Source organism: Trachurus trachurus (genome assembly GCF_905171665.1).
Source record: "Trachurus trachurus genome assembly, chromosome: 16".
In the NCBI taxonomy this organism is placed as follows: Eukaryota; Metazoa; Chordata; class Actinopteri; order Carangiformes; family Carangidae; genus Trachurus; species Trachurus trachurus.
Window position 1 is genome coordinate 16924091 of NC_139902.1, and position 15379 is coordinate 16939469.

At 43.3% G+C, this 15379-nt stretch overlaps 2 protein-coding genes across 2 annotated transcripts; both read left to right on the forward strand.

The window, feature by feature from the left end:
- The first annotated feature begins 498 nt into the window (after positions 1 to 498).
- Positions 499 to 6268, forward strand: hacl1 (2-hydroxyacyl-CoA lyase 1). The gene is made up of 17 exons (XM_083988928.1): positions 499 to 666; positions 896 to 1000; positions 1084 to 1124; positions 1224 to 1304; positions 1397 to 1469; positions 1551 to 1628; positions 1756 to 1850; positions 1966 to 2078; positions 2177 to 2312; positions 2882 to 2987; positions 3165 to 3248; positions 3375 to 3476; positions 3595 to 3749; positions 4208 to 4366; positions 4468 to 4575; positions 4672 to 4858; positions 6016 to 6268. Exons 1-17 carry the CDS (start codon positions 616 to 618, stop codon positions 6046 to 6048), a joined length of 1707 nt encoding a protein of 568 aa, XP_083845054.1. The 5' UTR covers positions 499 to 615; the 3' UTR covers positions 6049 to 6268.
- Positions 6269 to 7311: 1043 nt separating this feature from the next.
- Positions 7312 to 14070, forward strand: colq (collagen-like tail subunit (single strand of homotrimer) of asymmetric acetylcholinesterase). Its single transcript, XM_083990499.1, has 17 exons — positions 7312 to 7654; positions 8215 to 8324; positions 8657 to 8764; positions 9576 to 9620; positions 9807 to 9833; positions 10671 to 10742; positions 11017 to 11079; positions 11172 to 11198; positions 11431 to 11475; positions 11583 to 11618; positions 11714 to 11794; positions 11886 to 11982; positions 12633 to 12754; positions 13147 to 13266; positions 13378 to 13519; positions 13626 to 13728; positions 13845 to 14070. The coding sequence occupies exons 1-17, from the start codon at positions 7558 to 7560 to the stop codon at positions 13912 to 13914; spliced, it is 1365 nt and encodes a 454-aa protein (XP_083846625.1). The 5' UTR covers positions 7312 to 7557; the 3' UTR covers positions 13915 to 14070.
- The last annotated feature ends 1309 nt before the right edge of the window (positions 14071 to 15379 follow it).

Here is a 15379-nt window from a genome sequence, read left to right on the forward strand (position 1 = left end):
ACACTAGTATATGAAAGTATAATAATCTAGGTTGATGTAAAACAGCATGAAAATCTCTAGACTTGTCATTTACCGGCATATGTCTGTATTTGGTTATTGATTCACACTGGATAGCTTAAATATTAAAGAATCAGTTTCTGCAATGATTGAAATTAATCCAAAAATATTTATTATTATTGTAATTTAAAATGAAGAATATCTATGACAGTGAATGAAATATCCTGTGAAACTGTCATGTTGCAATCGGAGAAACAGTTTTTGTTTTGTTTTTTGTTTACCAAGACAAATTGGTCAAATCCAGGGTTGAATTGACAATGACAATTATCAATAGCAGATTTAATCGTTTAATTAGTTTGAAATCGAGGGAAAAAGTCTGTATTGCACGATAAGTAAATTAGAAAAAGTAAGATTATCCAGAGTTAATATTTTTAGAGAGGCGTGCTGTGCCTCCTGTGATTGGTTCGTAACCCGGAAGTGGCGGACTCGAGGGCGGGATCAGGAACAGATTGTGGACGGTAACTAACTGGAGCCAGTGACCTGCCCGTGTCCGTGTAGGTGAGAGTTGAAGTAGTTTTTCTGGCTTCACTTGTTGCTCTTCAGGAAGGAGACGGAGTCATGGACGAAGTGACGGGAGCTCAGCTGATCGCGGAGTCTCTCAGGGCTCAGGTAAGACCGTGAAGTAAACACCAACATTACGAAGGTTTCTGGAGTTATCTGACATGTAAACTGACAGCATAATATTACTTTAGCAAAAAACTGTGTCAAAGTTCATGTCCATGTGTCAACAACCGTCACAGCCCTTTAATACAGTAGAATACACTTCATAGCTGTTTAAAGCACACAAAACTCGTATTATTGCGTTGTGGTCATGTCCACGCTGTGTCCCTCCCTGCAGAAAGTGGAGTACATGTTTGGGATAGTTGGTGTTCCTGTCATTGAAGTGGCCATGGCTGCTCAGGCTGCAGGGATCAAATATGTGGGGATGCGCAATGAACAAGCGGTAAACACTTTTAATTATAGCTTTGCTGCACTTTATGTACTTGTTGTTTTTACTGTATTCAAATCAAGTCTGTTGCACAATAGGCATGTTATGCAGCCTCTGCCATTGGATATCTGACTGGGAGGTAAGACACTGACTCACTGAAGAGAATAATAGGGGCCTAGGTGTGTGTGTTTTCTTCATGTCTTACATGTGGTTGTCTCCTGTGCTTATCTGCATCCAGACCAGGTGCCTGCCTGGTGGTGTCTGGACCGGGGCTCATCCACGCTCTGGGTGGGATGGCCAACTCTAACATGAACTGCTGGTATGAAAACTGATGTTGATTCGTTTTGATGCATTTTAACCATCGCACCTGTGGCCATATACGTTTAACCAGTACATGTTGAATGTGCTCAGGCCTGTGGTTGTGATTGGAGGGTCCTCAGATCGAAACCAGGAAACAGCTGGGGCATTTCAGGAGTTCCCTCAAGTAAAACATGGCTTTTTATGAATTTTCTTTTTTTGGCCTGTTGATGCTTCAATAAATTGACACATTTTCAATTGTCGTTAGGTGGAAGCATGTCGTCTTTACAGCAAGTTCTCTGCCAGGCCCAGCAACCTGGAGGCCATCCCCTCAGTGATAGAGAAGGTAACATCTCAACCTAATGTTACATTTCTTTTTCCCTTTCATGAATGTACCTCACAGACTCAATCAGACATTGTGTGGAGTTAAAGGAGAATTAAAATGAAGTTGTATTGTGTTTGATTGCTTGTAGGCGGTGCGCACAAGCATGTACGGACGTCCTGGTGCTTGTTATGTGGATATAGCAGGGGACATGGTCAATGCCAGAGTGGACAGGAGCAACGTCAGGTTTGCTGACACTGACACTCGTTGCAGATAGATTTTAAATATTCTTTTTCTGTGTAGCTTCACTTCTGTGGCTTCCAAGTGTAAAGGCACTGAGAGAAGTGTGTGTGTCTTGCAGAGAGGTCTCCTGTTGTCCACCTCCCCCAGTGAGTTTAGCTGACCACAGTGCAATCACTGAGGCTATATCTGTCTTGAAAGCAGCTAAAAGACCCCTGGTCATCATTGGCAAAGGTAACATTAAAATACACAAAGAGTGAGAGACTCTCTCTCTTTTCTTCATGACTGATGGATTGAATTGAATAAGATATGAGTGTTGTTGTGTCCAACAGGAGCAGCCTATGGCCGAGCAGAACTTGCTCTTGGGAAGTTTGTAGAAATGAGCGGTTTGCCGTTTCTGCCGACCCCCATGGGGAAAGGAGTGCTGCCTGACGATCACCCCAACTGTGTGGCTGCTGCTCGCTCAAGGTGAGACACTCTTTCACCAAAAGAATGTGCAGGAATTTAAAAAAAAAAAAATTGCATTTGGTAAACACTTTTGTCTAACGTGAGGCACTGTAAGTCAAAAGGAGCAAGAGCTATGTTGCCTAATGTTACCAAAATTGGAATGGCAGTACAATGACTAAAGACGTGTCAAGTTACATACCAAGTGTACCGTATATCCATATAAATACCCCAAAACAAAATTCATACACATCCCAAAGCACAAAGTAAACTTTTAGAAAAGCCAGGTTTCTTTACAAATAAAGGTGTCACGTCCTTAGGTATGAAAACAGTGCATATGACACAGATGCACTGTTTCAATGTTTTAAAGTTGCTATTAAACACTTTATCATACAGTAGAAGCTGTTTCATCTCCTGTTCATAGAAGAAAGAAAATCCTTGTGAGAATATAAATGTGTCATAATTGTTTTTCATAAAGATGAGATGTTAAGTTGTAGAGGATACTGTTATGCGCCACTCTTGAGTGAAGTTTTGTGTCCCCTCCCATACCAACCCTGATGTCACCTCCTCTGTCTGTTGTTATTGTTACCAAGAGCTCTTCTCCAGGCCGATGTCGTGCTTCTGCTCGGAGCCAGGCTCAACTGGATTCTGCATTTCGGCCTGCCACCTCGATTTGACCCTGATGTCAAAGTCATCCAGGTGTGTGAAATGCTGTTTTGATATTCAAAAATAATGTTTAGAAAAAAACGCCATCACTACCCTAAAGCTAATTGTGTATTCAGTTACCAAGTTCAGGATTGGTGTCACCATGAACTCTTGCACTGTGTTTCACTGTTGCCGCTCGAATACAATAACATATTTGTGCTCTGTGTGCAGGTTGACCTTTGCCCTGAGGAGATGGGGAACAATGTGAGACCTGCTGTTGCTCTCCTGGGAGACATCAGTGCTATTGTCACTCAGGTGCATGAACTGCAACTCGTTCAGACATAAAAACTCTCCCATCTTTGATGCATCTCTCTCCTTGTGGCAATATCTTGATGCGCTATAAAACTGTAAAAAATCTTTGATTCACTTTTTACCCTTCAGCTCCTGACATGTGTCCATAAAGATGGCTGGAAATATCCCGCTGATACAGAGTGGTGGAGCATGCTGAAGGACAAAATTGCTGCTAATGCAAAAATATCAAAGGTGACTGTAGACATAAATGTAATAGTAATGTATTTGGTGTATTCCATGTAGATGTAGTGTATTAAATTGTTATTGCTTATGTAGTTTAACAAGATTTTTGCTTCTCGTCTCTCCACAGGCTCTCGTTCAGCAGTCAACATTGCCCATGAACTACTACACAGTGTTTCACCACGTCTCCCAGCTGCTGCCACACGACTGCATCATTGTCAGCGAAGGGGCAAACACCATGGACATAGGCCGCACCATGCTCAACAACCACCTGCCTCGACACAGGCAAGTCAGTCTCATTAAAGCAGACGTTATCCAGTTGTCGTAAACCTTCACCCTGGTTCACTCTTTACGTTTTCAAACATAACTGGGCACAATAATGTTTATACCATAGGGATTGGAAAGAAGTGAAAAAGCAGAGATGATATAGGAGGGTGGAGGAAGGAGGAGTAGTTTCCACATGCACCTCGTGAGGATGAGTGACCTGATCTTACTGTGTAAATGTTTCAGCCCCTCCCATCCTCCTGGAAGATTTTTTTTGGCTGCCCTCCCTGTGTAAACTACATGGGAATACATCTGTAATCATATGCCGTTTATTCAGAACACAGCAAATGTGAAATTCTCACACTGAAACAATTTGAATATTGACTCTGGTATTTCATGATATTAGAGTCTTTATCAAGTCTTTAAGCTTCTGGACATTTTTTTGTAGCCTGTGGTTAGTTAATCCTGATGACGTGCAGGTTGGATGCCGGCACATTTGGAACAATGGGGGTGGGCCTTGGTTTTGCGATAGCGGCAGCGGCTGTGGAGAGGAGCGAGAATAAAGGCCAGAGAGTCGTCTGTGTGGAAGGAGACAGTGCCTTTGGATTTTCCGGCATGGAGGTGGAAACCATGTGCAGGTAGGTTTGCTTACCCTCCTGCATTAAAACAAAAAGTATGCAATGTATTATTCAGCCTCCTCATGCAACTTAAATTCACAACTGCCTTGTTATTTTCATAGGTATAACCTCCCTGTGGTCATTATCGTGGTCAATAATAACGGTATATACAGTGGAGTGGATCCTGAAACATGGAAAGAAATGGCACAAATGGGAGATCTGACCTCTATGTGAGTCCAGGGATCATAATACACTACATTTACATTTGTGATGTTTTCTCCGTCCCTGCTGTGATATAAGGAGATTTATCTCATGTTGCTTATCAGAGCGCCCCCTGTGACCCTCCTACCCGAGGCACGCTATGATCAGGTTATGACAGCGTTCGGAGGTCGAGGCTTCCTGGTGAGGACGGTGGAGGAGCTTCGCAGCGCTTTACAGCTCAGCCTGAGTGACTGGGAGAGGCCGAGTCTCCTAAATGTGCTTATTGACCCGTCCTCTGACAGAAAACAGCAGGTAACTGTCGTCGTCATTCAAACAATATACATCCAGCATGTATGGATGTGAACTGAGTCCTGTCAGTCATTCTGAGCGGCACAGGAATGAACCCCTTGGAGTTTTGTTGTGGTGTTGGATTTAGATTGTGGAAATGATACGCCCCCTTGTGGTTCAGGATGTTACTGATGCTGAAACGACACAAGTCAGCTGATTTAAAATGCTGTTGTCATGCTGGGCTTTCTCCAACATGGTCATTGTAAATCAAGGTGGCTGAAACTTTACCTGGCAAAGGTGAAGTTAGACATTTTAATTAGGTCAATTAGGAGATAGCGTCTCCATGGAACAAATGTTGAGGGTTAACGTCAGAGCTAGGATTACAGGGTCAAGATGTTGACATTACATATGATGAGCTCATGCCATATTTTATCCCCTTGCAGCCCAGTGCTCTTGCAGACTTAATGTGACGCTAATGAGCACTTAAGATATGTACAAGTGTGCAGGACTAAAGGCTGCAGGTTTGGATGGCTGGACATTCAGACTCAGGTCCTGTTTCGTTTTATCTGGAGAGGAAACAAACAGAAGATGCACAATGACTTGAGTGACGCCGACAGTCGCAGCTAATCCACGAGTGATTAAAAGCCGCAGCGTTTCAGTCCACGATTAGTGCCGAACAACAAACAGCTCGGTGTTTACTCGTCTTTTGTCTCATCCTCATAGCGCTACGTGACTGACGTGCCTTGCCCACCAGTAATCCGTACAGTCCAGGTGCACCACAGAACTGTTGTATTCCCCTCACAATCCCTCCACCTCACACCAACCTGACCTTTCTATTTCAGGGGCCCCATAATTAGAAAGCATGGCCCCCTGTGTTTATGTTGAATGTATCCACGCAACCCTTCACCGACATGTTTTAAGGTTGTATTGGGGGCTGTATCCTTGGTGCTGAACCCCTCCCTCCCCTCATATGACGTGTGCTGCCATCATTAGTTGTCTCCTTACTGTTATTTAAAGTTGAGTCTTAGATAATAGTTGAAGACAGACTATTCATTGTTCCTTCACATCTACATTTCTGAAGGTCAAGTAGATTCCAGCATCTGTGTAGGCCACAAAAGGCCCTTTACATAATTATAATGGCTCTAAGGTCTAATACAATACTGTGCTGTCTGTACTTGCAGGAGTTTCCTTGGCTCACACGCTCCAACTTATAGAGAGAGAATCACCTCCTCCTTCATCCAGATCATTATCAGAACAGCAGCGTTTTCCTCAGGACACTTAAACTGGGAAACACGAGGTTGTTTTTGTGATTGTTTCCATGAAATAACCCAATATTTGTAGTGGTTCTTGCTACTCAGTAGTCTAACAATGTATTAATTAATTCAACAATAAAATTTTTTATACATGGTACAATTCATTTTATTTTCTCTTTTATTTTTATTTTTTTCTCCTACTCGGGGCTGCAGCTATTGCTCTGGTGTTTATTGTCTTGATGAAATGATTGACACATAAATCTGTGCAATATACATCGCAGTTACCTATAATTTCAATGTGTCATCTTAAAATTCTTTTCTTTTCTAACAAACAGTCAAAAACCCATACATAGTAAATTGACAATGATCCAAAATAAGACAAATTACAGAAAATCCTCAGATCTGAAAACAGAACACAGACATTTGTACTAAAACTAACTAAATAATAAATGTAGGGTTGTAATTGAACATATTGTATTTAGCTTATTAAACCTATTATCCAGAAGGATCCAGTGCAAGCCAGTCAAAGTGAAATATATGATTTTATATTGACTTGCTGTTAAAATCCAGTTCCAAGTTTCTCTGTTTTCGTTTGCATTTTACATAAATTCACACTCTCCTTAAATCTCACACCTTGTCAGTGAAATCTTTGGACAAACAGCAGTAACCAGCTTATGCAATATCTACAGTTTTTATTTATATATTTCAATGCAGTGACGGCTTTGGAAAAAAAAAGTGTCCTCAATCTTATTAGATAATGCTGTGTGTTAGTGTATTACTTACTCAATCTCTTGTAGACCCAAATGATGCATTTTTGTTTTTCCATTAAAAAAAAGAATAATAATTTCCATATCATTACAGCTGAAGTGCTCTTGAGAGGTAATGTTGTCTGTATTTCCATTTTCTTTTCACAGTCCACAAAGAGCCTCTTTGGAAATGCAGATACTTAATTTTGTGGGACAGACTGGCCAATAAAACCAATCTGTCCTGGACTAAATGGATGCCATGGTGCACGGTGGGATGCACTCTGCATACAAAAAGATGTATGAACCTGTACAGACACACAGAAGATTGATGCACACGTGCTTTTTTTTTTCTTTTTTTTTACACCTTTGTGCAGCATCCTTTTTGAATCTCTTGCAGAAAAATCCCCCAGTGGGTTTAGTTTGTCACCCTGTGAGAAGAGCGCAAACAACAAAAGGCACCCCCTTGCAGTTGTAGGGATCTAATATTGGCACCCGAAGCAGCTGGCGGGCTGTCTCCTGTAATTTTAGCGCACACTGATGCGGAGGAAAGATTTAATGGGCATTGGTCGGCGTACCCTCTTCTGAGGGCGTAAAGGAGACAGAGCGGAGCGAGCAGAGAGGGAGGGGAGAGGACAGTGAGGAGAGAGGGAGAGAGAAAGGCAGCGTGTGTGAGCGAGCGCTGCTGTGGCTCAGAAACAAAAGTCAGGCAACTATCTGGAGCAGCATGACTCTTCTAACACTTGGATTATATCTGCCTCTGTGGTTCTGTTATGGCCTGGCTCAGTCCTCTTTTCTGGACAGCTTTATTTCATTCCCAGCAGGTAAGAAAACTCCCATTCCCGAGCCTGCATGTGTGTGTGTGTATGTGTGTATATTGTACTGTTAAGATACAGTATCATGCATGCACAGTTATTCTGGTAGTTGAGCTGTAAAAAAGCAATGGATGTATTTTGAGCTCAATATGTTTGTAAAACACACTTGTTTTTATTTTCTTGTCGCCCATGAGGTAGACTGGAAATGCCTCTATAAATAGCGAGACCAGCTCCAGTTCTTCAGTGAGAGGCACAGGCACTTCATATCTGTGTCCAGCTTTAGGAACTCTGCTGGACGGGTGTCATGATTTGATAGTTTGCACCTGTTTCCCTGTCACTTATGCTGCCCCTGCATGGTCTAACCTCTACGCTTTGTCCAGGTTTTTACTGCATGAGTGTGACATTTGTTGTATGAGATAATTATGTCCCTTTATACTTGTCCTGCATGTCCATGAGTTGAGAGTTTCTCTGCTTGTTTTAAAGAAGAGGTTTAGGATACACAGTTAGTTGCACTCTTCGACACCGGTCATTACCACCTGTTTGACTGACTGCTTGCACACCTTGCACAGCTCTCAGACCCCAGGAGCAGCAGAAGAGATTCAACCCATGCTGTTTACTGAGTCCACCTCCACCCCCGCTGTTTCCTCCACCCCCTTCACTTTGGCGCCGCCACACTCATGTGAGTCAAAGTCATGTGACTTTCTATTGTGGAATATCTGACCGTTAACATGTCCTTGGGTGAAATCCAGGTTGCCCCACACTCTTACTATCTTTTTGACCCCCGAACAAGGCTGTTAAAAATACCCAGATGGTGGAACATGTTTGCGGGAAGAAATGGCTTAACAGGTGCTTTGCAGTGCAGTATGAAATTTTATGATGAGGATGTGATGAAACTCGGTCTCTGACAAACTTAGTAAAGTCAGAGTTACTCTGTTCTCCTCTGTCCACTTAGCATTTGCCAAACCTGTGGAATAAAACACTCGTATCTCACTTTTGTCTTTTATGTTACAGAATGAAGGTGCTTCAAGAGATGGTGCTGGGACTGAGCAGGGCAATGAGCACAAAGATCCTGACTGTGTCAGAGGTCTTCCCGGGCCTGCTGGTCCCCCTGGACCTCAGGTAGAATCAAGATTTTTCCCAAACATCATTATCCCACTATTAATAATAATATTGTTCCAATGTACCTCATGCAGTTTGGCTTGAATGTAGTTGTCACGTTGCTTGAATCACAGACTCACTCTCTCTGTTTCATGTGTGGGGTTTGCACAGATTCAAGGTGTTAAGATTTAGTTTGACAAGAACATATTAGCCCTCATCTCCGCTCCAACTTGAGAGTTCCTGCAGAGCAGGGATAGGGATTTCTCTGGCCCATGCAACACAGCAGCCCATTAACGCTTTACATTTAGCCCGAGACACAAATAGCCTTTTTCCACTGCCTGCCAGTGTGCCACACATCATTCTCAGAAACTGTCCGAAGTGCTGTCTGCCTGGAAATAAATACTGTGTCGCGTAAATTCCAGGGATTACCAACACAAGCATGTGTGCGTGTGTTTGTGTACTCTGGTGATGAAAGATATAAAGACATTTTAGATCAGTAGGTTCTTGTAAACCGAACCTCCTGCACCATTCCCCCAGTGTTTCATTAGCAGAAAGCAGATTTACCAAATGATTGTTAAAGCTTTTGCTGGTGCTGTTACAGCACCGTCTGGCCTGCAGCAGCATTTCAGTATATCAAGAGACCCACAAGGCACTTTTTAAATCAATAGTGACCACTCAGCCTTTAGCTAATTGAAACTGCAGCTGTGGGCCTCCAGAAGCAGACATGACTTTGTGGTGGGACATTGTGGACAATAAAACTAATTTAGATGGCTATCACAGAGATTTATGAGCATATGCTGTGTATTTACTCTTTTTTTAAAATGCTCATCAGGGTCCACCTGGATTACCTGGCATGGCGGGGCCTAAGGGAGAAAAGGTAAACAGTTTAGTTCACCATGTGCCAGTCTCATCTCATTTATTTCGGTCATTACACATTTCACAAGCTACTCATTATTTTGTGAGCTAAAATTAAATTGACCTGTTGCACATGACTGAAAGATGTTTGCTGGAAGAGTATTAAATGACCGCTGTCTATGTTCCCTCCTCCACATCCTGTTGTCAGGGAGAAATTGGAAGACCTGGGCAAAAGGTGAGAGTCTCCATTAATCACTCCATATTCTCCACTAAGTGGATTTACTCAAAAATGAGATACAGTGCCTCCGCCTGCTCGCTAGCTGTAACTCAGAGCACTGCCTGCGCCTGGCTGTGTGCATCAAGAAATTGTGAGGAAGCGCAACCTTGACAGGAGACAGAACAGACACATTGACAGGATGCGAGGGATGCAGAGCTGCTGAGACAGCCTGTTTTTGTCAGCACAAGGGAGTTAACATGCTGTTGGTCTCCTCTCACAGAAGGGGGGAACATATTGCCTCCCTATCGACCCCTCAAAGACATCCAGCATCATGCCTCCCCTGTCAGATGGGCCCTCCCTCTCTCCGTTATGCAAAAGGGAGGATGAGCACGCAGAGTTTTATTGAAAGCTCAGGGTTTGATCACCGCAGGCAGAAGAGAAGTGACCCCTCCTATGATCAGTCACTGTGGTGGAGCAGTAAAAAGCAGCCCGGTGGGAGAGCTTCACTGGCTGGTGGCCTGACCGAGCAGCTTTGCAGCACTGCGGTGCAATTTAGCTTAGTGCTTCAGCCAGGTCGTAAATCATTTTATTTCCCACAAGCACGGACTCTTGTTCTATATACAGCCCATCATTTAATTAAAGAGACCAATGTGACAGGGCTTGTTAAAGTCATTTTCCCCCCAACATGTGCAGCAGTGTCTGATAAATACTCCAAGCAAGCAGGCTGTCAAACAAGCATAAGTGAGCCTGATTTCATAAACAACTTCTTCAGCTGTGGCAGCAGTTGTTTTATTAGCCTCTTATAAGGTATGTCTGTGTCAGACGTGGGTGTTAAAAATTGATTTCTCCTGACAGGGTCGGACAGGTCCTCCTGGACTTCCCGGGAGCAAGGGACCAGCTGGATGGCCAGGACCAAGTGGGCCCAAAGTGAGTAAGTCAGACCTCATAATGTAGACGATAAGATATATGACGATACTTGAGACCAGTAAGTGACCATACAAGGTGGTGTGGATGAGTGCAGTTTTGATTTGTACATTGTTATGTAACATGGGACCTTTTTCCATACATGTGCGTGATTGAAATAGCACAAAAGAACCTCATTCCCATTCACTGTGTGCTTTGGGGTGGAGGGGGGGGGGGTCTGGGACATGTGTTCCCAATGATGAAGCCAGTCCACATTTGTCTGATGTTTCCTCTATAGGGTGAGAAAGGTGACCCGGGGCTGATGGGATTACCTGGAGCCAGAGGACCAATTGGGCCAAGGGTATGACCTACACATACCACCTACACAGATGACACATGTGTGATCCTCTCTTTAGAATGATTTGGTCTCATCTTTGTGTATGTTTACTCTAGGGTTTACCGGGGTATAAAGGCGAAAAGGTACGAAGCCGTTTTACTTCAGATCATTCAGCAGAACACGTTAAATGCAATCAAATTTGTTTTTGTTTTGTTTTTGGAAATTAGCTCTTGAGCTAAATCTGGCATATTTACAACACATTATTTTTTATGTTTATGAATTATGCAGAGTCCCATTACAAATAAATGAGTAAATGAAATAAATTAACATTTGCATTTGAAGTAAATATTGTGTAACTGTGCTCTGCTCCATCAGGGCTCTCGCGGTGATCGTGGTGAGAGCGGAGTGAAAGGTGACAAGGTGAGCTCACTGCAAACATTACAGCAGCAGCTGTGTATATTCACTGTTCACTGCACAAACTATGTTATTATGATGCTGTGATATGACTTACTGATATGTGTTCACAGGGCGGTATGGGTTTCCCAGGGATGCTTGGACAGAAAGTGAGTGACACATTTGAGAGAGTAGGATTTTTATTCATCACCCACAATTACAACTTTGACTCAAGTGTTGAGTTGATGGGATTTTCTTTTCTCAGGGTGAAATGGGTCCAAAAGGAGAACCTGGAATCTCAGGAAACAGAGGACCTACCGGGCGACCGGGGAAAAGAGGCAAACAGGTGAGGTGTTCGTGGGCTGGATTTGTGTACGAGATTTTTACAGAGAGTTTTACATTTAACCTCCTTGTATGTTGTTTTAACCGTGTGTCAGGGAGTGAAAGGGGACCTAGGCAGTTCAGGTCCTATGGGACCTGCAGGCCCACAGGGACCTCAAGGCCACCCCGGTCCTCCTGGCTCCCCGGCTACAGGTGAGAACTTTTACCTTTCCTGTTTTCCAACAGAGCAGAAATGAAATCCTCCCAAGAAAAAACAACAACAACAAAACCTTGAGGGCAGTGAACGGATGTTTAGTCAGCGCATGAACCTGCATCCTTTTAGAAGGGATTGGTTTGCATGTGAATCTGCACTTCCTTTGCTCTCTGAGAGTGTGTGTGAAAAACTGTGCTACCAATGAGAAGAGAAGAAAACATGCCCATCAGCAGAAGGAAGCTCACTCTAGACCAGAGTAAGAGGTAACACCGGCAGTCTTATTTAGCACCGGAGAAATCTAATCTCCTGAGGTGAAACAGGACGCTGTCGTCATGACATCATGTGGCTAAACTGGGTTCACAGATGGCGAGACTCCCTACAGTTTTACAAATATTATGTCACCGCGTAATTAAAGTGACATTTGTGATCTTGATCGGGTTTCTACAAGAATTAAATAGATTGCGTCTGCCTCTTGATAGATGACCTATGATACTGCATGTACTTTCACACGCTACTTTCATGACTTGTGGTATTTACATCAGCTACTGTACAGCCTGTGGTCGCAACATCACCTTTTCGTCTGAGCCTGCAGCGTTCTGTCACTTGGCAGTAAACACGCTGATGAGTTTTCTCTCTGCGAATGTTTTAGGTCTTTACATGGTTGGAACAAAAGGTGCACGTGGTCCACCAGGGCCTCCTGGGAAGTGCAGCTGCAGCAGCTCCGCATTTGATGATTATTCCTCCAGAGGAAACTATCCCAAAGTTCCAGCGGTGAGAATACAGTTTAATGTGAAAAGATGATGTACATGAATTTATAGTGTTTGTTAAGGGGCTTTTACGTTCAGTCATTTGACAAAAGTTAAAGTTTCTGATATAGTGCAGTAAGATTTTATTTTGACTTGTACATTTTCAGAAACTCTGAGGCTAGTGGGTTTTTAATAACTTCTGAGTTAATTATTTAAAGATAAAAAGTATTAAAAAATAAAAGTATGCCAAGGGGGTAGATAGATATTGCTCCGAGACACACATTGCCCACTGTGAGATTAAATTTTGATGTTCAATATCTCAACATTGCACATGGGACTCAACCTTAAAATTCCAAGTGCACTAAATATTGAAAATACGACGGGGAAATGTCTCACTTTCACTCTCCTTTCATCCAGATATTTGTTGTCAGCAATGAGGAAGAGCTGGAGCGCCTTCACATTGATAACGCTCTCGCATTCCGCAAAGATCAGAGATCTCTCTATTTCAAAGACATCGATGGCTGGCTCCCAATCCAGGTATCACAGCACTGCACCGAAATCTGATTTGAACTTTATATTTTTCGTATTGTGATCTATCAGTTAGTTGTTGTTTTCCTTCTTTTCTAAGTGTTTTAAACTCTTGTAAAGACTTTTCCATTCCAGCTAACACCTTTCCAGTCCATGGAAAACGCACCCGATGATGAAGGTTACTGTGGTGACGGGATAGTGCAGATTTCCAGCGGGGAGGAGTGCGATGACAGAAACAGAGTCGTCACTGACAGCTGCGTCAGTAAGTCATGGCTCTATGTGAGGTTGTCTCTGAGAGCTCCTTGGTTGTACTTTGCTGTGCACATATACCCTGACCCCTCCACCCCTGCTGTCTCCCCTTACCACAGAGTGTAAACACGCCTACTGTGGAGACGGATATCGCTATGAGGGGGCCGAGGAGTGTGATGGAAAAGACTTTGGATACCAGACATGCAATTCATATCTTCCAGGGTAGGCACAGTTTACAACTAATTGTGGACAAAACACTTTGCTGCATTGAAAAAAAAAACACGTGTTTTGTTGACATGTCAAACTGAAGTGAAGATGTTTTCCCCTTGTGTTTCCAGGTCATATGGCCACCTCAAGTGCACACCGCACTGTGTTATTGACTCCACAAACTGCAAGTACTTCACTTGAGGACGAGGCTGGACAGTGCAGTAGGATCCTCTGTGTGTTGTTTCTCTTGACACATAACAGGAATATATTTATGCAAAAAAAAGAACAATAATGCACCAAGCAAGAGACTCTGAAGGAAGAGGAAGCCACTGATTCTATGACGAAAGAAAATCAAAACATACATATATATAACTCCTCTGTATTGCTGCTGAGACGCCACGTAGCTCCCCGGAGTTATAGAGTCGGTCAAGGGAGGCGAAAGCCTTTACCCACAAATAGGAAATGCACAGGACAACTGCAATCTGTCTTAACAAGCAGGACTTAAGACCGGCCTCCTCTCCTCGCCTGACTGGACCGGAATCAGCCTCTACATGCAACAATTGTGTGACAGCCATGCACAGACTTAATTAAGTGCCAGTGGGAGATGTTGCAGAGGAGCAGTAGCCGGGCCAGAGTCATATTAATCTTGACCCAGTTACTGTTGAGAAAGAGAGGCAGTAGGACATCCAGAGCCATGGCCGCAGGTATTCTACTGCAGTGTGACAGTGCACAGTATTTGCATGAGAGACCACAACAGTAGCTGTCACTATCCAAGCATGTTACCTATCCATTTATTTATTATCGCCGCAACACGGTTCGTATCGTATACCCTCAATATCACATCACCAATTTCAGTCATACAGGTAAAACCAGGCTTATAGTGAGATCAGTATCTAAGGTTAGAAAATGGATACAAATGGAGTCTGTTATACCAGGAGGCTGCACTTCCAGCTCCTGGGAGACTTCAGAGGCCGACTGGACATTATTACCTTGTGATGGTACTGTACTTGACAGGGACATCCAGAGTCTGGACAAGGTTTCATCAATTCAAAAAACTTCTCAGGAACCAACAGGTATTGTAGCTCCACACAGCACCTCTCACAGCCATCCTCCACTACTCTCTTTGTAAATCACACATGGCACAGCGACTGCACGCTGAGGCACAGTCGCAGCTCAAACAAGAGCTTCTAAAGGATCGGCAGCGTGCAGTCCTGTAGGTACGATCGTGTTCCTTCCCTGTGCTCCCATGAGAAATGAAAAATACTGTATGTGAAGGCTTGAAACTGTTATGTTCTTAATTTTCTCACTGCACAGGAAAGGCTGGAAGAGTCCGTAGCTGCTAAAATTGGGGAGGAATCTCAATTCCAGTCTGTTCTATGGTCATTACTGTATTTACTCCAATACCTCTTTATCCAGTCTTTCTGTCTTACAGTATATACAGCAACAGAGAAACTCAACAGTAAACTTAACAATGTAGATGTAGTCTGCAGTGTGCTGGGCACCGATGGTGAAAGTGATTTTTGCCGATATAAGCTGACATTTTCCATAAGCTACTGTATGAGTCGCAGTGCCAAGGGAGACCTTTTTCTCAGCCAAACTTAGACGTAGTCAGGTGTTACAAAGTGATTCATCTGTAAAAGCAATCCAAAGATAAAGACTGTTAATA